Raw genomic sequence first — 27,201 nt, forward strand, 5'->3', positions numbered from 1 at the left:
TCACTCGTTTCAGAGCTCACAGTTTGACCGTAGATCAGGCTAAGTTCCAGGTATGGATCTTACTACAACAAATAGGCATCTGAGCAAGGGAGAATTTCCAAGTTTTCCAGTTAAAATTCTACTGGCACAAATAACCCCATCAATGAAATTGATATATGTACAAGAGGAGTTCAGAACCCAGCTGCCTCATGATCCGTGCATCTCATAGAGTTAAATTTCTTCGCATTCGTTAAAATCACAGTGAAATTGAAAGTACATTGCATTACCATCACAAGTGTAAATTCACTACCAAAAATGAGTGTAAAAAATTTGGCATAAGTTGGACTTTAAGTAAGCCGGCTGGTGGCGTAGTAGCATCAGTGCCGGATTTCGGAGCGAAGGCTCCCAAGTTCGAATCCAGCCAACGCTCTCCATCCGTGCTGGGTTGAGCGTTGAGCTAGCAACTCGGCCTTGTAAAAATAAGAAAGCCTGCTAAAAAAAGACACCGTCATGACGGCATCCCGATAACTCCACTCGGAGTTAAGGGCTTTCTTCTTTCTTCTGGACTTTAAGTGCAAGTGAACAAAAATCAAGAGATTATCAGTTAGAACAATCTAATTCTGTACAGTTGTGAATGTTGTAAATACCAATGTGAACGTATTTGGAAAAGCTACACTGCTACTTGTTTATAATTATTTATAAATCACTATCTATTGAGCTTTCTGAAAAAATTGTCTGAATCAAGACTCTTTTATGGATTTAAGCTCCATTTAGGACAATAAAGATTGATTCAAAATGGTATGATGAAATAAGTAATTTAAAATGTAAAATGCCCATATTAATTTTTTTTTGCAACAAATAGTTTAAAATCTTGATGATGGCTGCCTGTAAGTGGAGATTACTTGTTCTAAATTTGTACGTAGTATTTGCCATCAGCCTCAGACTCTTACCCCAGAATTTGCTTCTGTTTAATTCCTGTTCCTTTTATTCTCTTTCTCTTTGTTTATCTTGTTACATCTAATTTGAGTCGACTTCACCGTCTATCTTACTCCATCTTTTCTCTGATTTCTTCTCTAATTTTAAATCTCTGTGCTACTTGAGATATCCAGCTATTTCTGCTCATTGACCAAGGCCTCAGGTATTCTGTTGACCAGTATCAACTTGTATCACAGAAAACTTCCAATCCAATAGGTGAAGAAATGAAATCCATCAAACAAAACACACTTATGATGCACTACTCTAGCAATTTTTGTGCCATGTAGTTGACTTCAGCTGGATGAAGACACTATAATGACATCCATTCATTTGCCAAGCCACAGATTGGGAGATCCAGCCTTGGCTGACATTTTATCTTGGATTTTACTAAAACGCTAAGTACCAATCTCAGCTAGGTCACTGGCCAACAGCACTAAGCAGAGGTGAGGTACTAAACTGAGAGAAGAGGAAGAGACTTATTAGTGGCCGCAATTCAGATTGTGATTTAAACTCTCTGCATCCTGACCAAAGAGCAATGTTACTAGAGATCATAAAACTGCAGTGCACAGAGACTAACTCATGTTCCCAGCCAGATTCCTATCTCAATAATCTCAAAAGAGCCAGGAGAGAAAATGTGCAAAACCCAAGAATTCTGTTTTTTTTTAAATAGCAGATTTTCAAATTTAATTGGAATTTGCTAGCCAGTTCCCAAAAGTGTTATATTGATTAGTGTAAAATCACTCCTTAAAAATATATATTTAAAAGAAAACAATCTACCTAAAATAAACCTGGCAGATGTTGCCTTGGTATTATTGTATGAAACTTTCATTGCTGGTGCCATTCACGTTGCATGTTACTCTCCAGCAACAGGTAACAGGACAAACAATGCATGCATTTTCAACACATTCACATCATTGTTTCTCAGGATGTGAATGTAACTCCCAAAAACTCGTGGGTAACCATCCCAGAACGTTGGAAAGCATGCACAAGCCCCAGATGCATGAATATTTGAAGTGCAAACTAAAAAATAGCCAGTATACCCAGAGGCATTGTCTTGTAGTAAGCTGGTAAATGGCATGACGTCAGTGAGTTATTGTTAAGAGAACAGCAGAAAAACTTGCTCAAAATGCAAATAAATGTAAGATCCTACATTGTACAAAATTTGAGAAATCTAACTACTCAACTTCTCAATTGGATTTAGGACATTTCCTTTCTTCAGACATATCAGGATGCTTGTTTCTTTACAATAACTCCTTTGGTTCCATAATATAAACACCTACCCTTTAGAGTTAAACATGATCCAGATTCCAGATTTTTATAAAGTTCCATAAAGTATCTAAGAGATTTTATTTGCATTGTTTCTTTGTTTTCTCCCGGCTCTATACTTCAAAAGGCTTTTGCTTGGTGGTCTGATTTGATGGTTGAACATGCAGAGACCTTCCTCTCACTCTTTGCTGTGGACATGGACAGTGTTTTGGAGACACAGGCCCCGGACACCTGGGACAGCTTCCCATTATTTCAGCTGCTCAATGATTTCCTGAGGAGTGATTGTATGTATTATAATTTAACTTAAAAAATCTGTGCTGTTCAATTTTTATTTTCTCAATCAGTTTTTTTAATTGTAACAGTGACCAATAATACTGATCAATTTTGCACTGAGCACCACATTCAATGGGGTTTAAGAATATCAGAGAGATTCATGAAGATACACAATGGGAGAACAATTCTGCCTTTAGTGATGGAAAATGGGACACAATTTTAGAGACTTTAAAAACATATTAGGCTGGACAATTTTCAGGCAGACATCCAGAGCAAGGGGATGGGGGGGGGAGGGGTGATCTAATGTATCTTTAAGATAGGTTAAGCAGTGTTGTCCCCTCTTCAGTTTACCTTCAGATTAGCCAGCAACAATGTAGTATATTGTAATATCTTTATATTTTGATAAGCAACCAAGAGCAGGAGTGTTCGGGCCAGCATATCTTCACACCTGTCTACTGATGGCTTTCCTGCTAAAAATATTTTCTTTTAAAAAAACATCATAAGTGTTTATTAAAGTCCAATCAACCTTTTATATTCTGCAGACAATAATTACCTAATGTTATAAAACTGACCATAAAAATGATCCATCATATGTTCAGTAAAATTTTACTGGAAGTATTATAATTAAATTGTGACAGATTATATAGACATGATTTGTATTCTTTTTGGTAAAAGGAATTGAGAAGTGATCCGATCAAATTGCTTAAAATGTTCAAAGGCTGTGACTTGGTAAATACAGGGGAAATATGTGGGGAAGTCAAGAATAATATTAACATTGAAACCAGAATCTAATCAGAAAATACTTCCTTGCACAATGTGTGGTAGAAAAGTAAGGTTTTTTCCCTCAAATTCCTGTGGAAGCTGTACAGAGTCTTGTTGGTAGACTTAATCAAAACATCATTTTGAATGACAGTGAAGCAATGACTGGAAACTAGGTCCAGGAACAGATCATCAAAGAAATTACAGAATGACAGAAAAAAACAAGAGAGGCTGAATGGTCTGTGTTCCCATTAATATAGCTTTATAAATATATTTTTAATTCCCAATTTTAGATAATCTGTTGAATGGAAAGTTCCACAAACACCTTCAGGATGTCTTCGCTCCTCTTGTGGTTAGATATGTCGATTTGATGGAGTCATCAATTGCACAATCAATTCACAGGGGCTTTGACCGAGAATCATGGGAGCCTGTAAAGTAAGGACACCTTTTTTGATATATTCTGAGTTGAATGCTGATGGAATGAAGATTTACACATGGTGAATAAATTTGCAGTTAGAGTCAAGATATCACATTTTAGCACAACCACAGAATCAATACTGTACAGTGATTTTCATGATGCAAAACCAGCATTCGGCTTAAAGAAAAACTGCAGGATGTACATATTGAAATGGTCACAGTTTACTGTAATAATCCTGCTGATTTATTTTTGGCTGTTTGCATACAATCAGGAACATTTTCTCAGCCTGAGTAAAATTGCATTCAGTGTACTCACTTCTCCGCCACTTTGTAAGCATTATAGTCATAATGTCAGAAACTGTGGTTGTTGGACTGAGAAAGATATATAAAAACAGGGACTTATTTTCAGAGCATAATTTAAAATCATAAAAATGTCATAGTTGTAATGGAAGTATGAATTTTAAGGTTAGAAAGTCTGACAATCAAAGTTCACCTGTTGTCCACTGTTAAGTATGTTATGGAATTATCTTGCTTCCTGTCAAATGACCTAAAAATATAATTGATGATGAATTTTGAAATAAAGTACGAAAGTTCTCACAAAATACAAATTAAGTCGCTTCCAGAATGTTCCTTTAAATGTTTCACACCTAGGTTTCCTGATCAAGTTTTAAATGTGCACTTCTAAATATAATTAAGTTCAATGCATTATAATTGAAGTGAGATGCAAATTAGAGGTAGTTTATACTTTACAAATTAGAGGTACATAGTTTATACTTGAATGCTTGTAAAAAGCTGGTGGTGGTGAACCAGCCACCCCCTACAATTTCTCCCCAGCCGGGATTCATTGTCCAGGCTGTCACCCCAACCAAATTATTTGGATCAGATGTCCAAGAATAATCAGTGCGTGTGGAATCTAGCACCCGGCAACAGGAGAAGCGACAATGAGAATATTTTAATCTAAAACAAAACAATAATTTCTCAACCACATTATACATGGTTTAACATTCCAATATCTGCACTAAGTGTTGAATGGCAGGTGTGTTTCCTTTCAGGTCCTTTTTACTAGTTCATTGCTGTGATTCAATTATTCACACATGCCGTAAAATGATATCTTCGTAGGCAGGGTTCTTTGCAACGTTGCATATAAAAACGTTAACTAATTCGCCTTCTGTTTGAAACAAAAATGCCCCTTTGAGATTTAAAAGTGAAATTGCCAAATCTACAGAGTGGGTTTTAGCTGAAAGCCAGTGGGAAGGTTTACTGGCTAGTTAATTTCTGTCTGCTGGTAGCAGTGTTGTTGAGTCAATGTAGTTTCAATTACCAGGTTTTCCTTCTGTGCTGTAGGTTAGTATCCCCTGGAAAATCCTACTGCCTTTGGCCATCTACTGGCATGAAGGTAGATATCAGATATTCAACAAGGGCCTCATGAGAAGGGGTGTTGGGTGGGGGGGGGGAGAATGGGAAACTAAGAATGGTGCACTTCAACTTCCCAGAAAAGGAGATGAACTTGCAGCTTGCACCTCTTCACTTTCCTAGTAAACCCTGACTCTCCTTTGTCTGGCAGGAAAGTTGAAGTCATTTTTCTGCTCAGGCACAAATTAAAATAATTGTTAAAGGCTAATATAAAATCATCGTTTCATGATCAGTACATTTACGTGAAGTCCTTGCTAACTTGGATATCCATTAAAATGACAAGATAAGCATTTTAATCAGTGTGATCTGGCTAATTGCCAGTGGGGACAAAATGGCTTCTTATCTGCTGACCCACCCACTTTGTCCTTGATGGATTGTGTTAATTTTGTGCTTTTCTTTTGATATGGGGAGACAAGGTGCAAGCAATTATGTTTAATAATACAATAATACCTTTAATATTTCTACCCTTCACTTATTGTTTGCATTCATTAACATAAAATTGTATTTTGTTCCTTTGGTTAGTAAACAGAAAATGATAAAAGCAAGTTATATCTATAAATTTTCACTTAAAAATGCACACAAGTACAAAGGTTTTAATTAAATGTGAAATAAATTCCATGAAAACTAACAAGTGGCAAATTATTTGTGGTATTTCTCTGTCCAAATACTTTTGTAATTTGGTTATAGGATACATTTTCTAATTTATGGCTGAGCACTGGATTTTCCAGTAATGCTGTAAATATATTTCACTGTCTTAAACTGCTCTACAAACTGCTATATTTTAGCAGTTTACAGACCCAGTGTCAATTTTAGAGCAATACTGTCAAATCTATGTGAAAGCCAAACGATTTTTGCCAAAAGAGGACCATTGGGGCCTGTTCCCTTTTACCTAGATGCCAAATAGTATCTCAAAAATGGCAATAGTGCAGTGGAAATAAGGGTACTGATCTTTTTTCTCAATTTGCTTCAGAGTGGTACTGCACACAAACAACTTCTGTTTTTCTTTCTGCTGTCTGTCCCTGACTATGCCTGAAGAGGGCACAACAATGTAAATTTCATGCAAATGAATGTCAGAGGGAATGCAGCCAGACTAACAGTGACAGGTGTACTTCACAGGCAAACTGCCGCATTTCAAAACCTGATGCCACTGATATTTCCACTGCTTAAGCAAACTGATATTTATTCTTGTTTTTTGGTAAATTAAAGAAAAAAATTTTCAACTTAAAAGATTAATGTAACTGTGGGACAATTGCTTGATCATGCTGATACTAATGGTTGTATTCCTTAATCCTGAACCCTGAGTAGTGAGTGAATCTATCGTCAAAACGAGGTCCATCACTACATTGAAACGAGCAACAGATGGGGAGTTAACTCTATATAGACAGTCACTTTAAAACTCCATGTCAATATTCATATTTTCTGAAAAGTTCACAGTTATTTGGCTGCTCATCAAGAATTCATTCTCTTACTGTCAATCTAATCAGAATTTACACCATAAATGATTCTTTCTTGTGCTGTTCTCACATGCCAAAGACTCTGTCTGTGACTATTTCATTTTATAATAAGAAATTTCAAGGATTGTTATTCAGCTAACAAATTTAATTCTCATTCAAATCAACAGTTCACATTAAACAATTATAATTAATTACTAATTGTAAGATAATACACAAAATAGTTCTTTCATATCTTTGCTGTCATGTGGACATTGGCTCATTTAACTTATTAATTAGATCCAGAATGAATAGTGTTTAAGTGCTAGGGTTAAGAAATTTTCTACTTCCCTTTGCCTGCATTTTGGAACAGACAATAATATTGTTAGCGAATATTAACACTGAACTTAATTTTTAAAAAAATACTAAGCAAATGGTAGAGGGTTAAAATGATAGATAACTGACACAGCATCACAACTGCATTTAAGACATTTGGTGAATGAACAAATGGATAGTTTTCATTCAGTGATTATATAAATGTAATAACATATTTCATACCACAGACATTTCTTTTGTTTTCCAAAAATCAACTTTTTGCTTCCAGATGCCTGGTATCTTCTTATTTTTTCTAACTTTGCTTGAATTTTGCTATTGCAACGCTCAGAAAATCCACAGCAACCATAAAGCTCATGGGCATGTGTTAATCAACACAACTTTTGTTGTTTTTTTTAATTTGCTGTGAATTTTTTGATAGTTTTGCAAATTCGTTTAGAGGTGTCACATGCTTCCACATCTGCATCTACATTGTCACTGTTATGGTGTTTTCTTTCTGTCTGTTTCTTCCACAGGAGTTTAACAAGTAATCTGCCCAATGTGAATCTACCAAATGTGAATCTCCCTAAAGTACCAAATCTACCAGTTAACCTCCCACAAATGCCTAGTTTTTCTGCTTCGTCCTGGATCGCTACTATATATGATGCAGAGTGTGTATTGAGTACACGTTAGGTCTGATTTGTCACCTAAAGCAACCTGGCATGAATTTGTTCTTTATCTGCTTGATTTAATTCAAGAAGCTGGGTAAGAAATAGCAAATCAGATATCTGATTAATTTAGAATATCCATTTTAAATTTTATAAAGAAAATAACTAATGTGTGTTTTAGGCTCAAATAATTAAGGGCCCTCTCTTCATTTATAGACATTCCGTAGTTATGAACAAGTAGTTTTTTTTTCAGATGTTTTGAAAATAATGAAATTTTATACACCTCTGGTCTATAAATCCAAAATTTAAAGATAACGACCCATGTAGGATGTCACTTCATACCCATACTTGGTCATAATGTGGACAACTTCTTGCTCAATGTTCAATAAGTCATCAAAATGACTTCAAACATTTAAAAGATTTTATTACTTAAGTATGTCAGAATTATCTTTTCGTTAGAGATGTAATGGTGATTACCTTTCCCCAATGATTTCAGCTTACCAATATATGGCACCCAGAAGTAGTACTGTATCATTGAAGCTAGCTACCTTGACACTGAAAAATATGGTTTCAGTTTCATTTTTTAAAAAATGATCATCTGAAATTTTGTAAAAGCCCTAATTTGCAGTACTTAAAAAGAAATATTTTATCAAAGTGATATACAAAGTTGTTAATTGTACTTAACAGTTTAAATGCATTCAAATCATGATCTATAGCCTTGCAAAGTTGGAATCGTTACAAAGATTTTCATGCCAGGTTGACTATATGGAAGACTAGATTAGGAAACATATGAAAATGGAATGCATAAATGATTTTCCATTTTCTTTTGTTGCATGCTGTGTGATGCTTTGGAAAGATATGGATCAAACATTGGAGGGAAGCTAAGTCGACAACCACAATAAAATCTTGTTATGGTGCATCCCATCCAGATGATGTAGCACAGTCTCTGCCATTAGACTTCTGCTGTCTACTCACAATTTAATTGTGATATGTATAGTATGTTATGAGACATTCTTTATGATATACAACTCACTGTAACATTCACAATTCTTGGCCCTCTTGGTCTTGGATATTGAGGATGGAACGTACTTTTATAAAAGGCTTGAAAGAAATAAGGTTGATGAAACACAGTTAATAATCCCTGGTTGTGTGGTTGTGTTCTTGGTTCTCCAGAAGTAATGGCATTAAACTTCAGTGTGCTCGAAGAAAGCACTTTGTTGTGACATGGATACTGTATGTTGTCAAAATTAAGTAGACTAAAAAGTGCTTGAATCTATATCTTTCCAATGGAACTGGACTACTAGCAATCCCCTTTCATGCAATATTTGCAACCCCCCTCATCCAGTAGATAAAATACTTTACCTATGTCTGTAGACAACTGATAAGGGTCCCAAAAACAAATGAACCCTCTTAGGAATATGTTCCTGTCACCACAGAGTTCCCACAAGGTGAGGGTTACCTTGGCATGCTTGAATATGGTCTCATCCCACGGTAGCTTTCTCTACGCTCTGAAGCAATCATTACTTCAGTGCAGCTGGCATCCATCACATTGGAAACGCACGCTGCCATATGTTGTTTCTGAAGATGATGCCAGCAGTAATGGTAATGCATGGTGTGTACAACATCTTAAAAAAAAGTACAGTGTTGGCATTAGTGGTTTGCGAGGATGAATTTCATGAGGCAAGGAAATGTGCTTCAGATCTCACAGTGAAGCCAAGCTGCTAAAATTCTGAATTGCATGGGTTTATTTCATCAAATAGTATTGGTCATAACTAACATACTTTTGCCTGTCTGGGACATTTCTTGGAAGAGGATATTTGAATATTTCAAAATTATTTAGACATGATCATCCAAAATAAAACAGCTGTTGGCTGAGTGGACTGCGTTGCAAGGGATGAAGAGAACAGCAAAGCCTCGCCCACCACTACTTACCACAAAACCACCTGATCCCAACGGAAGCTACTACTTGTTTTTGAGAGACATGTTTTGAAGTGTGCATGAAATCACAACATAAAATAACCACACTTTCTTGGTGGTTATAATTCCAGGTTACTTTTTACCATACACTTTTAAAAACACACTTGTTCGCCAGTAGCTTTGAAAACATTTCCTTTGCAGTCCTTTGAATTGTTAACTGTTATGTAAAATGAGGCAACAAGACTTGAAGGTGTATGATAAAAAAAATCCAGGGCTATGACTATGTTTTCCTTGTTTAAAACTGCTGTACACCCCAAGCATTGATTGCATCTTCCATAATCACTGGCAGTGGCCAGAGAATGATTTTCATATCCTTTTTCCCTTTTCAGCAACGGCTCAGGAACCTCAGAAGATCTGTTCTGGAAACTGGATGCCTTGCAGACCTTTATTAGAGATCTGCATTGGCCAGAGGAGGAGTTTGCAAAGCACCTGGAGCAAAGACTGAAGCTCATGTCCAGCGATATGATTGAATCATGTGTTAAAAGGTTAGGCTTTCTATGGAAGGATTAAAGACAAACCCAGCAAGCATTTGTATGTGAACATAATCCCTATTTAGCGATTATCTGTAAGATTTAATTATAGTTAATGATTGCCAATTTAGAAGTAAAAGAAGCCTGTTGTATTACAGCGACAAGCTTGACAAAGCATGTCAATCATTTGTTGTGTACAATTCCGTATTATAATCACTTACAAACATAATCTTAATTGGATATTACATGGGAATGCTTACTGGTGATAGAGGTAGAGGACGGGAATGAAAGTCTTGCAAGCTGCCTCTACCTATAGAAATTACATGTAGGAGTAAAAAGTAATTTGCATGTTTGATAGTAATGTAATGCACAGAGAATAGAATAAGGTATTTTTATAAGTGTTTGCAATAATTCTTAAAGCAATGATGATGTGATAAAATATAGACATTACTAAATTTAAAAAAATATTTTAACGTTTGTCACTGACAGGTAGGCCTGAACACCATTTGTGTTGCAGATTTTAAAACAATCCCTTTCCCTTTGTTAGAACTAGGATTGCATTTGAAGCCAAGCTACAGAAGACAAGCAGGTCAACAGATTTCCGTGTCCCACAGTCAATATGCACCATGTTTAATGTGATGGTTGATGCCAAGACACAGTCCACAAAGCTTTGCAGTATGGAGGTGGGCCAGGAAGTAAGTTAACACTTTTTCATGAAAATGAGTATTTCCAGTGAGCAGCTTACAATACAAATCAGATTTAGCTGCAGCAAATCATTACATAATTATAATGCTTAGAGCAAAATATTTATAAAGCATACAAAGATTACCTAATTTATGCATAATACTTTGAACAAAATAATAGCATCTTTTAGACTAATTTGCATTAACCCCTTAAATACTTAATCTGTGCTACTGTTTTCAAGAATGGGTGTTTGTTGAACTGCTAAACAAATATCAACAGAGATTTATTTTCTTACAGTTTCAGTTGAATGATGCAAAACAACATTAGAAACGCATCCATAATTACTTAGCTTTTCTGGATTTACTGGGTTACAAAAAAATTAACAGAGTCCTCACTGCATCTTAAAAGTACCAAGATAGGCATTTGAAGAGTCTTAATCTGTAAGGCTACAAATTGAAATCTTGCCAGCCTGAATAATCTAAATAACTCACCTTTTGACCATCATTGGCATAATAGGCAGTGTTCTCTTCCTAGGATCAATGGTGGTCTGGCAATGGAGCAGAAGGTCTGACATCTGACCTCCAAAAAGATACAGAATAGAGCTGAGCTGAGAATGATTGACGATTGTTGGAGCCACAAACAGCTGTCAGTTCAATTTAGCTGATCATTGATTTATAAGACTTTTCGCACTTCCCTGTCCATAACAAACAAAGAATCAGTAGGGATAACAGATCCTTGAAACAAAATTTGAGCAAAATTCAAAAATGAATTCCTAAATTCAGAAAGCAGGTATTTAGAAGCCTCAGTTCAAAGAAAAATAATAAAGTGCTTCAACTTGTTATTTTTAATCAACAACAGAATTGTAAACTCAGGCTAGAAGGAAGCCATTCAGCGTATTGCGCCAGTTTTAGCTCTTTGAGTAAGATGTCCAGTTTAGTTCATAACCCAAACTTCTTCCTATTACCCTACAAAGTAGTTCTTTATTAAGTACTTATGAAAAGTTCCCATATAATCCACTTCTAATATACTTCTAGGTGGTGTTTTCCAGATCTTGACAGACTTCTGATTGAAATAGTTTCTGCTCATTTCCCTCTGGTTCTTTTGTGAATTGGTTTAGAGCAGTGCAGGAAGAAATTGTTGCTTCCCACAAGGTCTTTCAAAACCCCTCAGTATTTTGAACGCACGTTAGATCCTCCTTTAATCTTTGCTGCTTTAAGGGAGCAATCCAAACCTCTTTGATCACTCCAAGTAAGCAGTCTCTCATCCCAGGTATAATCCTGGTAAAATTCTTCTGAGACTTTTTCATCATTCCCAAAGTGATGTTCCATAGTATACTCAATGCTCCAGCTATGACCAGTCAGTGATTTGCAGTTTAGTACCATTTCCCCATTTGAAATTTTGTGCCCATTTTATAAAATCCAACTTGTAACAATACAGCAACACAAGAAGATCATAAAAATAATATCTTTTAAGTTTTAAGGCTGTTCTCAACCATGAACACCCTCTAATGGATAGATCTTCGGGTTTCTAGAAACTTTACACAACAGAAGTCTACTCAGCCTATCAAATCCCTGCCAGAATAAGCACAGAAGAAGATGAATCATTCTTGATCTGGCCCACAGCCTATACTCACCTGATCTGAATGTGGAGGATTTCCCTCTCTGGCCTTCTCTGCTATGAGAAGTCTGGTTGTGACAACTCTGCAGCAGAGTACGGAATACTTCCAACAAGCTTTGACATTAGTCAAAGCTGTAAGTATATTTTAACAGTTTTCAAATGTCTTTCAGTATAACACATTTGAAAACTAGTGAAATTGAACATTATTTGAATAAAATGTAATAATACTCAAAATAATTAAAAATTAAAAAGAAAGAAACATTTGCAAATAATTTGAAAATGAAATAATATAGAAATATTTTTAAAATAAAATTATTGAAGTGGTGGCGTTAACCTCCACTCCAGTGCTAGGTCTGACCTGACAGGATTAGAAAGCCTGTAGAATCCCATCAGCACTGGATCCTACTCCAGGTGAAGTCCATTGATGGACTATAGCAATGGTTGCAATTCAGTTTATTAGTCAATAATTCTTGGACTTTTGCATTAAGAACCACATGAGCGAAAGTCTAAGACTTACTGAATTACCAATCTGTAATATCATTTAAGAACTTTTTATTGATTTAAATGTTATTTGGATTTATTTTTGTAAGCTCTATGATATTATCACACGCTCTTAATTAAAGGCATTTAATTCAATTGCCTCTTTTTCTGCAAATAGGCCTACACTGGCAAAAATAGTTGAGACAGACAATTGCATTGATCATTTGATGCCAAAATAATACGATAAATTCATGTGCATATTCTTTAAATTTCAACATGGAGAACTACTATATTCTACTCTCAGAACTTTCCTTGTAACCTTTGGAAATTTTGTAAGAAGTTTCATCCAAATTCTTCCTTCCTGCAGGGGGGTACTTGCATGCAAAAAGTATGTTCAATGAAAATTCTGTACTTTGTCCTAAAACTACCTCTCTTGTGATTGAGGAAGGACCAGGATTTCCCAGTGATCTCTCAAAAATAGTCAATATCTCCATGAGAATAATGACAAAGGATCATTCTCAGCTCTAAACGTTGCTGCTAACATTGTGAAATATTCTAATGTGAATGACTCAATGACATCAACATGGTTAAGATTAATTTGTTTTATTATCATACAAACTTACAAATTAGGAGCAAGTGAAAGCTACCTGGCCCTTCAATCCATTCAATAAGATCACATAGAGCATAGAAATTTACAGCACATTACAAGCCCTTTGGCTCACAATGTTGTGCCGACTATATTACCTACTCTAGGGACTGCCTAAAATTTCCCAAGCACATAGCCCTCTATTTTTTTGAGCTCCATGTACCTATCAAAGAGGCTCTTAAAAGACCCTATTGTATCCACTTCCACCACCGCTGCTGGCAATGCATTCCACGCACCCACCACTCTCTGTGTGAAAAACTTAACCCTGACATCCCCTTGGTACCTATTTCCAAGCACCTTAAAACTATGCCCCCTTTTGTTAGCCATTTCAGCCCTGGGAAAAAGCCTCTGGCTATCCACACAATCAATGCCCTCATCATCTTATACACCTCTATCAGGTCACCTCTCATCCTCTGTCACTCCAAGGAGAAAAGACCAAGTACATTTGGCCTATTCTCATAAAGTACACCCTCCAATCCAGGCAACATCCTTGTAAATTTCCTCTGCACTCTCTCTATAGTATCCACATCCTTCCTGTAGTGAGGTGAACAGAACTGAACACAGTACTCCAAGTCGACCAACATCCTATATAGTTGTAACATTACCTCACGGCTCTTGAACTCAATTCCATGGTTGATGAATGCCAACACACCATACACTTTCTTAACAACACTGTCAACCTGCACAGCAGCTTTGAGTGTCCTATCAACATGGACCCCAAGATCTCTCAGATCCTCCACACTGCCAAGAGTCTTACCATTTATATTATATTCTGTCTTCAAATTGAACCTACCAAAATGAACCACTTCACACTTATCTGAGTCAAAGTGTATCTGCCCCTTCTCAGCCCAGTTCTGCATCCTATCGACGTCCTGCTGTAACCTCTGACAACCTTCCAGATTATCCACAACACAGTAAGTTTGTGTCATCAGCAAACTTACTAACCCACCCTTCTACTTCTTCATCCAGGTCATTTATAAAAATCACAAAGAGGAGGGGTCCCAGAACAGATCCCTGCAGAACACCACTGGCCACTGACCTCCATGCAGAATATGAGTGATCTACAACCACTCTTTGCCTTCCGTGGGCAAGCCAATTCTGGATCCACAAAGCATGGTCTCCTTGGATCCCATGCCTCCTTACTTTCTGAAGGAGACTGGCATGGGGAACCTTATCAAATGCCTTACTGAAATCCATATACACTACATCCACTGCTCTACCTTCATCAATGTGTTTTGTTACTTCCTCAAAGGCTCGTAATGCACGACCTGCCCTTGACAAGGCCACGCTGATGACATCTGCTCTGATGGTAGCCGCAGTTTTGCATACCTGTCTGCCTCTACTAACTTTTCACCCCTTTATCAAGATTCTGCTTTAAAATATTCTTCTTCTGTCCTTCAGTAGGAAGGATCCATGAACCTCAGAGATAAAGCTAAATTATTTTTCCCATTCTTTACTTGGCAAACCCTTAATTTTGAACAGCAACCTTGATTCTGGATTCTCACACAAGAATGAAGTCTGTCCCACCTTTCTTCATTGGACAATCTAGCCACTCTGTCTACTATTCAGGCAATGCACTTAACTGCTTCCTTAAATAAAGAGGTCTATGCTGTGAATCAGAAGTACTTTATAAGATTGAACCATAACTTCCCCACTTTTGCAATATCTTGTTCATTTTGAATAATTAAAATAAGAGCATCAGCCTCAGTAATCACTTCTCCTAATGCACTAGAATTCACTCCTTCAGGAGCCTAGGGACTTGTTATCCCACAGCTCTAACAATCTTGTTCCCTGAGACTTTCCTGGGGAATGCTGTTTCTTTGAGTTCCTTCCTCCATTGCAATTCTCAGTTTTCATCTATTTCTTGTATTCTTTCTAGTGAAGAGCTATGTATGTTCTATGCCTTATTTCTTATTTTAATTCTTCACACTTACTGTCTATAGGACCAATGCTTGACTCTCAGTAAAGTTAACACAAAATAGTACTAGATTCATTAGTTATCAACAGTGAAACACATATTAGGCATACTATCTACTCTTAGTCTTAATGACCTGAAAGTGCATATAGTTTAATTCAAACAAAAAACTGGATTAAGTTCATTGAATATATCCCAGTTGAACCTAAGGCTCAGCTCTTTCCCTTGATTCCCTTGACATAGATATTTCAGCCTATGTCAGTCCTTGTCAGAGATACCAGACTGTGGACTGATTCTCAAGAAGTTACGATTTTATTATAAATGTGTACCAAAATTGATATATAGCGAGTGGAAAAATACTTTTTTCCCATCAGAAGTGTCAATAGATTCATGTAAAGTTTGTCAATATATTCATTAACATTGCTTGAAGGACATTAAGTTCCCAGAGTCATCTTCCAAGCCCTTTAAACTTTTCAGCTGATTGGCATGAACCATATCTTCACACTTCTGGGGCTCACAGCTTTTCAAAGTTTTTTTTTCTATTTGCCCTTTTAACTTACATTCTATTTGGTTGGCTCTATTTATGATACATCTTACCACACTTACAAATCCTTCCAGCCTCTGGACTGGGTGAATACTATTCTTAGTGCACCTTCATATTTTCTTAAATTATGCATTTGATTAGCTGTTCTGTCTATTTGTTAGTTTTTCTATGAAGCTTTTGCGACCTAAGGATTAAACAGATTAGTTTTAATTTTACTGTGTCACGAGTGATGTAACAATATGTAAAATTATTTGGACTTGAGAATGAAATGTTTAACCAATGATTATATACTTATCAATATCTTCTTCAAATCTCGATATTGAGAATTTAACGTCCTGATGAATGTCTCGGCCCAAAACGTCGACTGTTTATTCATTTCTATAGATGCTGCCCAACCTGCTGAGTTCCTGCAGCATTTTGTGTGTATTGCTCTGGATTTCCAGCACCTGCAGAATCTCTTGAGTTTACTAAGAATTACATATTGGTGGAAAGCCAATGGGATTAATACAAGGGGAAATATGAAAGCATGACATGGTCAGCAATATTAAAGTCCAAGTACTGTCCAGTTGTATTAAAATGGTACATCTGAAATATTTGATCTCAGTCAAACACATAGTCTGGTTGAGTCATGTTGTAGGGTGGGTCAGTGCACAGTTCATTAAATCCAGAATAATTATTGATAGTAGTGATATATTGATATTTAATTGTCTCATCCTTAATGCTAGTATCTTATAATAGAAGAAACTCCATCAATTCTGTACGGATTTTACCTAGTGATTTTCTGGATAATTTTCTTGCTATCTAATTTCCTCATCATTTAGTTACCAAGTTCAAGTTGTTCAAGTTCAAGGTTATTGTCATTTAACCGTATACATGTATACTGCCAAATAAAACAATGTTTTTCCAAACCAAGGTACTCAGCACAGTGCATATAATCCACACACAACACATGAATATTACCAAAAAATAAATTAACAAATAATAAATATATTCTAGAAGATTGACATTTAGAATCATTTAGATTGACATTTAATTATCCTAATTTTATTGATTACATTCCTCTTCACTCCCTTCAAAACATTAACACTACCTTGATTGTTTCCAAATCTTTGGCATATGTGCCAATGCTTTAATGATTTTGTCAGTTGTCTCTCTCACCTGAACTCATTAACTATGTTAAAGTTGTGCTCTTGTCAAACAACTTCGCACATCTGCGACCTGTTTTTCTGTGCAATCTCAATCTCCAGTTCAAATTCCATATTGCAATGACCGGTAACATTTGTACGCATGTTGTATTACAGTACCATGTCTTATGTCTGACAATTCAAGCCATTCTTGGGCAGAGACTGATTAATGCATGGTCCATAAGATCAAGTCCAGAGGTCCCTGAGGAAATGACAGAAGTAACTAAAAACTGCCAAGTGTTGTATTTGATATTCATGGCTAGGGTTACCACTGCTTCATGCAGCAAAACCATAAGGTAACATGAAGAGAAACCAGTCAGCTATCTGCAAAAAAGATTAACTTTTCTTTAGTATTATAAAATATCATCACTTGAAATTGCATTGTTTAACATAAATTAGAAGAAACATTTCCAGACATTCTATACTTTCCAGTCTTGGGTAAGTTCTGTGATTATTCCATTAAAAGGAGTTGGTTATACCAAGTAATGTCTACAAAATGCTTGAAATATCATGTTATATTTCATTATGGTGTGAACTTTGTGAGAATTTTATCATTTAGCCACAATCAACATAGAACAGTACAGGATAACATCAGGCCCTTCAGCCCATGACATCATGCCAGACTAATTAAACTAGTAATTAAATGCTTAACTAAACTAATCCCTTCTACCCGAAGTGTCCATATTAGTCATTCTCTGCACATTCATAATGTCCGTATGATCTCCCAAAGTACAACAGCTTATATTTAACCAGATTAAACTCCATCTGCCATTTCTCTGCTCATATCTGCAACTAAGATCTATATCACAACACTGTTGTGTATCATTGGACAATACACAGAGCAGGAGATTGCCTTGGACATTTTTATTGTGATCACAAGACCCTGTTAGGCACTGGTTATATAGTATACTGCAAGTCCAGTTCACTGGTTCATTGGCAGGGGAGGTGCGTTGCCTCGGTTGTGATGAGGACTAGGCCTTCATGCCACGGGGTCACCTGTTTCAGCAACCCAGGGGAGAAGATGCAGAGGTAGTGTGGGAGAGAGCAGAGGCCTCTGGGCATGCTGGAATCCAACCTGGGTGGGGCTGGCCCCTCCCATCAGTGCTGCCCACCAGTGTTCAGTTGGTGGAAGAGCAAGCTGGACCAGGAAAACTTACCAGCAGTCTACAGGTTATGCCACTCATGGACTATTGTTTTTCTTTGTGACTATGTTTTTCTACTGTCATAACCATATATGCTATGTACAGTATGCTGTGTGCTGTTGGTAATATGATTTGCACCTTGGCCCCAGAGGAACGATAGTCCATTTGGCTATATACATGAATGGTTACATGTATTCTCAATCGTGATTGCGAAGTTCCAGAACCTGGGCCTCTGTACCCCCCTCTACAACTGGATCCTCGACTTCCTAACCAGAAGACCACAATCTGTGTGGATTGGTGATAATATATCCTCCTCGCTGACAATCATCACTGGTGCACCTCGGGTGTGTGCTTAGCCCACTGCTCTACTCTCTATGTACACATGACTGTATGGCTAGGCATAGCTCAAATACCATCTATAAATTTGCTGATGATACAACCATTGTTGGTAGAATCTCAGGTGATGACAAGAGGGTGTACAGAAGTGAGATATGCTAACTAGTGGAGTGGTGCCACAGCAACAACCTGGCACTCAACGTCAGTAAGACAAAAGAGCTGATTGTGCACTTCAGGAAGGGTAAGATGAAGGAACACATACCAATCCTCATAGAGGGATTGGAAGTGGAGAGAGTGAGCAGCTTCAAATTTCTGGGTGTCAAGATCTCTGAGGATCTAACCTGGTCTCAACATATTGATGTAGTCATAAAGAAGGCAAAACAGCGGCTATACTTTATTAGGTGTTTGAAGAGATTTGGCATGTCAACAAATACACTCAAAAAACTTCTACAGTTGTACAGTGGAGAGCATTCTGACAGGCTGCATCACTGCACAGGACCAAAAGAAGCTGCAGGAGGTTGTAAATCTAGTCAGTTCCATCTTAAGTACTAGCCTGCAGAGTACCCAGGACATATTTAGGGAGCGGTGTCTCAGAAAAGCAGCGTCCATTATTAAGGATCTCCAGCACCCAGCGCATGCCCTTTTCTCACTATTACCATCAGGTTGGAGGTACAGAAGCCTGAAGGCACACACTCAGTGATTCAGGAACAGCTTCTTCCCCTCTGCCATCCGATTCCTAAATGGACATTGAATCTTTGGACCCTACCTCACTTTTTTTTAATAAACAGTATTTCTGTTTTCGCACATTTTTTGTAATTTATTCAGTACATGTAATTGATTAACTTGTTTATTTATTTTTTTTCTCTCTACTAGATTATGTATTGCATTGAACTGCTGCTGCTAAGTTAACAAATTTCACATCACATACCAGTGATAATAAACCTGATTCTGATTCTGAATGAATTAGACTTGAATTTGAACATCAACATTTTCGTCCTGGTCATTTACAGTACACTACATACGTATATCACATAAAGCAGATCCCTGTCAAACACCAGTAGTCATAGACTTCCAGTCCAAATTAGTCCCATAAACCACTTACTTCTGTCTTCTATGGGCAAACCAAATTTGAGTGAAAACAACCAAGTCAGTGTGGATCCCATGCATCTTAATCTTTTGGATGAGCCTACCATGAAGGACTTTGTTAAATGCCTTACTAAACTTCACTGTAGATAACATCTGCAGCTCAGCTTTCATTAATCACCTTCATTGTCTCCTCAAAAAACACAATCAAGTTAGTAGACACAACTTGCCCCACTGAGAGCTATACTTTTTGTAAAGAGTATTCCACCCAATGAGTGTTCCATTCACTGAGTGGGATATTCCACAAAATTATTTTCACTTATTAATTAGAGTCAAATTGATCAATCCTGATTTATGCAGTTGTGTAGTTGAAGGTTTTCCTTGTGAATTGGGAAACTTATTTAGGAACTGATACCTAGGCTGTATGGGGATATGCATTCATACTATGCTCCTTTTTTTTTTAGAATAGTTGAATCTTACACCAATATGATCCTTAAAATGTCATTAGAGCATAGAAATCATTTATGGCAATTTGTATGAAGTAATCTCTCCCAAAACTACTCGTTGACAAAATTCAAAAAATTAGTCAGAATTACATACAGACATTATAGAATTCAGACCATCATAATTTCTTCTAAATTTAATTCACCATTCTATTAACTAAACCACAATTTTAAAAAAAGAAGAGATTGTTTGGTTGCATGAGCTTGCAAGCCATGCCTAGTAAATTACATTATCTTGGTCTTTTTTTAAGTTGATTTTAACTTTCCTGAAGCCAAATGCTTGTAAAAGTAATGAACATTTCTGAAAAAAATAGCCTCAAGAGGGAATAGGATAGAGCTTCACAAAGCATTTGGGCTCTAAATAGCTTCTACAAATGTCTTAAAGAGACGCTATCCTTATAAATAAATAACATTTTGGTAACTGAGCCTTTCCTTTATCTGATTGCCTTTGCTAGATGAGGAATCGTAAAGGAGTACCAAGTCTCAGTGAGATTTACAGAACCCAAATTAACTAGAGCTTTCATTAATTTCAATTGAAACTACATGAGAGAAGTGAAACTTCCAGCAGCAACACAAGAGAATACTTAGAAAATCTCATTTGATTCAATCCTGAAGTATCAGCTGCTGGGCTAAACCTTCATATCTAGTCCCTGAAAAACAGTGTCCTAATTCACATTAAGACCCTTTCACCGCAAGATAAAGGGTAATTTAATACTTGATGTATGCAATTACTATTTTCACTATCATCCAACTGAAAAACAAAAGCTGCAGATGGAATCTGAAATTTGACAACAAAATGCTGGAAACATCCAGAGGATTAAGCAACATGCATAGAAAGTGATCAGGGCTAATGTTTCATCTGAAACTTTATATAAGAAAGCATACAATTGATATGTAACTAGAAAGCATTTAAATCACTTCAAAACCATCTCAAAAATTATTGTTTCCAGAAAGAACTCCACATAACCTACATCAGGAACCAGACCAGTAACTTGCTTTTAACTCTAATTAGATTAGTAATTGATGCAAAACCAAACCAATTTTGAAGACACGCAAGGAATGGTGTACCTTCTTAACCATTCGTAGGTAAGGATTCAGACACACTACCATACTAAACTGCAATTCCCAGTCATTTAAGTAGCCTCTTTTATGTATCAGCTTCTCTTCAGAAATACCAGTCTGCTGTGTGACATCTGCTATGCTAAGAGGCTACAATTTTAACTATAAACATGTATTTATCATTTAGCCATTACAGAACAAAATTTAAATGAAAAGCACGTTTTCTCTATTAGAACAATTTATTCTGATCATATTTATCAATAAATTAATTTTCATTGAAAAAGGAAGGATATAATGTTTCCCTGTGTAACATCTTAAAGAACTGTAAGGGGCAATGGTCACCAAACAGAAATTATTTTGATTATTTACTAATTATTTAAATATTTTATTGTATATATTTTCCCTTTACCAATGTATTAGAATACTATTGTTTGCTCATAAACAAGGTTTGGTTATTAACAAATAATAAAATGATTGTGGACAAAACCAGATAAAGGAGCATTTTTTTAATATTTTTAGGTAAAGATTTGACCTGCTTTTGCTAGCATTTTGTTTAAAAAGTGAATATCACATTTTGCCCATGTACATTTCTATATTTCTTTCAGCGGCAATACCATTCTAAGATTGATGAGTTGATTGAAGAAACTGTCAAAGAAATGATAACTCTCATGGTTGCAAAGGTACAGTGCAAGAATTTTATGACAAATGTTTTATTAATGTGTCACATTATTTAAGACACCCTCTAAAGGATTTCTTTTTACAACTGGACATTGTATTTTTCATTTGGTGTTTTCAAAGGGAATGATTATGTAGGTAAATATCATCTTGGTTAGCATTATTAAATGTCATGTTATACTGATACAACTGTGTTAATAAACATTCCAGAGGTTTGTATAAAAATCTTTGTCATTTTCATTCCATTATAATAAATGAATTTAATGGAGAGGCAATTCACTAAATTAACTGAACAGTGGTAGTGCTACATCTGGTCAAGCATATATATGACAATTCGTGGTTCAATTACCAGCAAAGTGTGATATTAACAGTAAAATACTGTTAATACAATATAACACAATATAATACTGGACTGAACAGTAAAATGGCAAGATACAGTGCCTTGAAAAAGTATTCTCCCCACAACTATTTTCACATTTTACTGTCTCATTTTCTAAATTTAAGGTATATTGAAGTAGGATTTTTAAGCTAATCTACAAATCTTCGTGCATCATGTCAAATCAAAAGAAAATTCCAAAACCTATCAATAATTTACTAAAGCTTTAAAACCAAAATTGTGAGGCTGAAAAAGTATTCATCTCCTTCATAATTACTGCACTAACTTCCCCCAGGTGCAATATACATATTACCTTACCAACTCACCCAATTTGTTGATGTGGAAAATTGGAGGATCACCTGTTTTCAATGAATGCATAAGAATAAATACCCCTCTCTCTGCAAAGTCCAAAAGTAAGGTAGATTTTCAGCAGACCAAACCAAAATGAAGACTAAAGAGAATTCAAGACCAGTCAGGGAATTGATAATAGAGAAGTACAAAACTGGGGAAGGGTACAAGACCATCTCAAAGATACTGAACATACCATGGAACTCAGTGCAGCCCATCATGAAAACGTGGAAACAATATGAAACCACAGCCACACTACTTAGGTCAGGCTGGCTCTCTAAACTTAGTCACTGGACAAATATGACACTTGTAAGAGAAGCTACTGTGATGCCAACAGTCACTCTGAGCTGCAGAGGTCAGTGGCTGCAACTGGAGACAAAGTTCATAGCTCCACTGTCTCTAAAGCCTTGCACTAAAAGGATATTTATGAAAGAGTGACAAGGAAGAAGCCCTTGCTAAAAAAAAACATATCCTTGCCCTTCAAGATTTTACAAAGCATCATTTAGAAGATGCCTTAAAGATTTGGAAAAAGGTCTTGTGGTTGGAACTTTTTGGCCTCAACACTAAGCAGTACGTGTGGCATAAATCTAGTACTGCACATCAGCCAAGTAACACCATCCCTACTGCAAAGTATGCTGGAGGTAGCATCATGCTTTGGAGATGCTTTTCAGCAGAAGGGATAGAAATCTGGTCAAGATCAATGGGAAGATGAATGCTGCTAAATACAGAGAGATCCTGGATAAAAACCTGCTCGCCTCTGCCAGAAAGCTTAAACTGGGGAGGAACTTCATCTTTCAGCAGGACATCAACCCAAAGCACACTGCCAGAGCAACCATGGAGTGGGTTCAAATGAAGAAAATTGATGTCGTTGAGTGGCCCAGTTAGATTCCTGACCTTAACCTGATCAAACATCTCTGCTGACCTTTCAGTTTTTGAATTTTTCATTTTTCATACTTTATAAACCCGGTTTTTGGGGCTCTCAAAAAAGGAGCATGTGATTCATAAATAAAAATCTTCAGTTAAATTGAGCAAAATTCGCGGTTGTAATGTTCATTTATGTGAACAATGGGTTGGGAGCTGAATACTTTTACAGTTCCTTTTAGTTCATTCATTAGAATTTAGAATTATGGAATAAAACAGAGGTTAGATTCTTCAGGATGTACCTTGTTAGCTTATGTTCATCTATTTCAGATTGGAAAGAACTGTTAAGGTTTTAATATCAAGCAGCTCCATATAACTTTAATCATTCTTTTCCATTAGTTTGTTACTATTTTGGAAGGAGTACTGTCCAAACTATCCAGATACGATGAAGGGACCCTCTTCTCATCCTTTCTGTCATTCACTGTAAGAGAAGTTTTCATATTATTTTCTATGCTCAGAATAAGTTAATGAAGATGAATGTACGTAGGTGTTCGGTTCATTTTAAAAAAGTAGCATGAAACTATTCAATTTTGCTGTTTAGGCATGGTGTGGCATTTACCTTTATATATGAACTGTGCTTCTTTACTAAATTATCTACCAGAAATGAATTACCTGCCACAAGAAAATAAATTTCAGGGTTGTATATGGTGACATATACTATATGTACTTTGATAATAAATTTACTTTTGAACTTCTGATTTGTTTGGAGCCAGTCCATGTGTAATCATATTTTACAACCTGTCAACTGAATTCCTTCTCTGACTAAGAACGAGTGGGTACCATGGTAGCATAGCGATTAGTGCGACACTATTACAGCTCGGGGCATTCCTGGCATCATCCTGTAAGAACTCTATACATCCTCCCCAAGATATGCGTGGGTTTCCCCAGGTGCTCTGGTTTCCCCCCGCAGTCCAAATACGTACCAGATAGGTTAATTGGTTATTGTAAATTGTCCCTTGATTTAGGTTTGGGTTAATCGGATTTGTCAGGGGTTGTTGGGGCAGCATGGCTCAAAGGGCCAGAAGGGCCTGTTCTGTGCTGTATGAGTAAATGAACTTTACAGCACAAAGGAAAAGGTTACCTTGTGTCGTTTGTATCAATTTCCTCCTTTGCTAATGAGTAGGTGTAAGATCAAAGCTAGCAAATCTTGATATCTGTTAATCTGAGATTCCACAATTGTCATTTTAAAAGACACATTTAAAAGGCATTGTGTCTTTATATACATTAAAATATATACATGGTAATATGATGCATCTGTGGATTTACTTCAAGCATTATTTTTGTCATCTCCTTTTTTCTATTTCATTTTAAAGGTGAAAGCAGCCTCCAAGTATGTGGATGTGCCTGTAAGTGTACCAAATAAGTCTTATTGACATTTCTGTTGACATGCAAATTAAGATTTCTGCAATAAGATGAAAGAAATCTCCTACATCATAAAAATAATTAAACTCAGAAATTTTAGAGGGTGCATGTGATATATATGAAATTTTGTCTTTGAAATTGGTTCATATTAACATTTTATTACAGAGTGACTGGAAATGAGCTCATACAAAGACAATTTGCCTTAGAAACATAGACATGTTCAATTCCAATCAAGTAATTGAAAAGAATTGAGCTAAACTTCCATGGTTCATTCAGTAAGCATGCATTTGAGATAAGGATTTGCTCTGGCCACTATTTTAGAGGTTTGGTTTAATAGAGGCCGTAAAAATTATGAAAAGGTGGAAGTACTTGTGTTTCTATTTGTGAAGGAATCCTAAACAGGACCTCATTAATAAATTAAGGTGATTATAAAATCCATCATGAAATTCATGAGCTTTATCCAGGGAGTTTTTGAAATGTGGAACTGTGCTCTTAGGACAAGTTGAACCTTTCAGGGGAAGTTCTATAAGTTTCAAGTCAGAAAAAACTATACATGTTGAGTAAGAATTCAGTTTTATATCCAAGCAGTCCTCTAGTTTATGCTGCACAAAAATTTACTGAGAGTTATCCCACTTCCTGGTCTTTGGTCTAGAGCCTTGTAAGTTATGATTCCTCAGACAGCATTTATACCCAATGATCAGTTCCTGGATATTAAATTAATCTATAAATTTTTGCCCTGTTCAGTCTCAGATTTAATTGTCTCTCTGGCAAAATTGTATTGAGTCATGAGGATAATCCTCACAGAAGTTCATCCGTGATTCTTTAAAAAAATACCAAAAGGCCATTCTCTGCAAAATCTGTACATTCTCAGTAGATGGTGGAGACTATCATCATCATCATCATCATCAGGTGCCGTGCCCAGTTTGAGCTTTGACTGCCATGGCCCACACACTCCTGGTTCGGGTCAAGTGGATCAATTCATTGGTATTCATTTCCAGTTCTCTGGCTGCTGTCTCCATTATCATTTGTCTTTGCCTTCCTCTTGCTTTCTTCCCTTCAATCTTTCCCATAATTACCCTGCATTCTAACTCCTCTTTCCTAATCACATGCCCAATGAAGTTACATTGCCTTTTCATGATCTCATACATTATTTCTCTTTTTGTGTTTGCCCTGTTCATGACATCCTTGTTAGATATTAGTTTCGTCCATGATATTCTTTGCATCCTCCTCAAAAACCGCATCTCTGCTGCTTCAATTCGATTCCTCATGTTACTAGATATTGTCCAACATTCTGAGCCATATAACATAACTGGATAAACGCAACATTTCAGTACTCTGAGGCGGGTTGTCATGCCTAGTTTAGTATTGGTCAGAACACGCTGGAGGAACTTAGCAGATCGGGCAGCATCTGTGGAAACGATGAGTCGACATTTCGGGGCGGAACCCTTCGTCAGGACTGTAGGGGGAAGGGGCAGAGGCCCTATAAAGAAGGTGGGGGGAGGGTGGGAAGGAGAAGGCTGGTGGGTTCCAGGTGAAAAACCAGTAAGGGGAAAGATAACGGGGTGGGGGAAGGGAGGCAGGGAGGTGATAGGCAGGAAAGGTGAAGAAAGAATTGGGGAAAACACAGTGGGTAGTAGAAGGAGGCGGGACCATGAGGGAGGTGGTAGGCAGCTGGGGGAGGGGGCAGAACTCTGCCTATCACCTCCCTGCCTCCCTTCCCCCACCCCTTTATCTTTCCCCTTAATGGTTTTTCACCTGGAACCTACCAGCCTTCTCCTTCCCACCCTCCCCCCACCTTCTTTATAGGGCCTCTCCCCCTTTCCCCTACAGTCCTGACGAAGGGTTCCGGCCCGAAACGTTCACTCATCGTTTCCGCGGATGCTGCCTGACCTGCTGAGTTCCTCCAACGTGTTGTGAGTGTTGCTTTGACCCCAGCATCTGCAGATTATTTGTGTTTGGTATTAGTCAGTATACTCTTCATTCTCGTAAAGGTGTCTTTTGCCATCCCTATTCTTCTTTTGATGTCCATGTCGCACCTGCCATCTGATGTCACCCAGCTTCCTAAGTAGCAAAAGTTCTGTACTTGTTTTATGTCTTCCCCGTTTATTCTCAGCCTGCAGATAGGATTCTCCTTCTTTTTGGATATCACCATACATTCTGTCTTATTGCAATTGATAGACCTATTTTTGCACTTTCTTCAACAATTATATCAATTAAGTTTTGTAGTTCTTCCTCTGTACTTGCAATTCACAGTGTCATCTGCATATCTGAAATTATTGATGTTTTCACTGCCAACTTTGATTCCCAAGATGTCCCTTGTTTTTTGTAATATTGTTTTACTGTACACATTAAATAAATCAGGGGAGAAAGCATACCATTGTCTAATG

At 36.8% G+C, this 27,201-nt stretch overlaps 1 protein-coding gene across 9 annotated transcripts in view; it reads left to right on the forward strand.

The window, feature by feature from the left end:
* Positions 1-27,201, forward strand: part of cadpsa (Ca2+-dependent activator protein for secretion a) — a 513,475-nt gene that overhangs the window by 410,636 nt on the left and 75,638 nt on the right. For 5 of the 9 annotated variants that reach the window (XM_063067977.1, XM_063067980.1, XM_063067979.1 and 2 more), the window contains 8 exons: positions 2,348-2,504; positions 3,546-3,687; positions 7,361-7,495; positions 9,799-9,954; positions 10,487-10,634; positions 21,738-21,812; positions 23,792-23,875; positions 24,766-24,798. In XM_063067977.1, the coding sequence (XP_062924047.1) occupies positions 2,348-2,504; positions 3,546-3,687; positions 7,361-7,495; positions 9,799-9,954; positions 10,487-10,634; positions 21,738-21,812; positions 23,792-23,875; positions 24,766-24,798 (930 nt within the window). The remainder of the gene's footprint in view (positions 1-2,347; positions 2,505-3,545; positions 3,688-7,360; positions 7,496-9,798; positions 9,955-10,486; positions 10,635-21,737; positions 21,813-23,791; positions 23,876-24,765; positions 24,799-27,201) is intronic. The other 4 variants (XM_063067983.1, XM_063067984.1, XM_063067985.1 and 1 more) reach the window with 2 other exon arrangements.

The sequence above is a fragment of the Mobula hypostoma genome, chromosome 15, assembly GCF_963921235.1.
Source record: "Mobula hypostoma chromosome 15, sMobHyp1.1, whole genome shotgun sequence".
In the NCBI taxonomy this organism is placed as follows: domain Eukaryota; kingdom Metazoa; phylum Chordata; class Chondrichthyes; order Myliobatiformes; family Myliobatidae; genus Mobula; species Mobula hypostoma.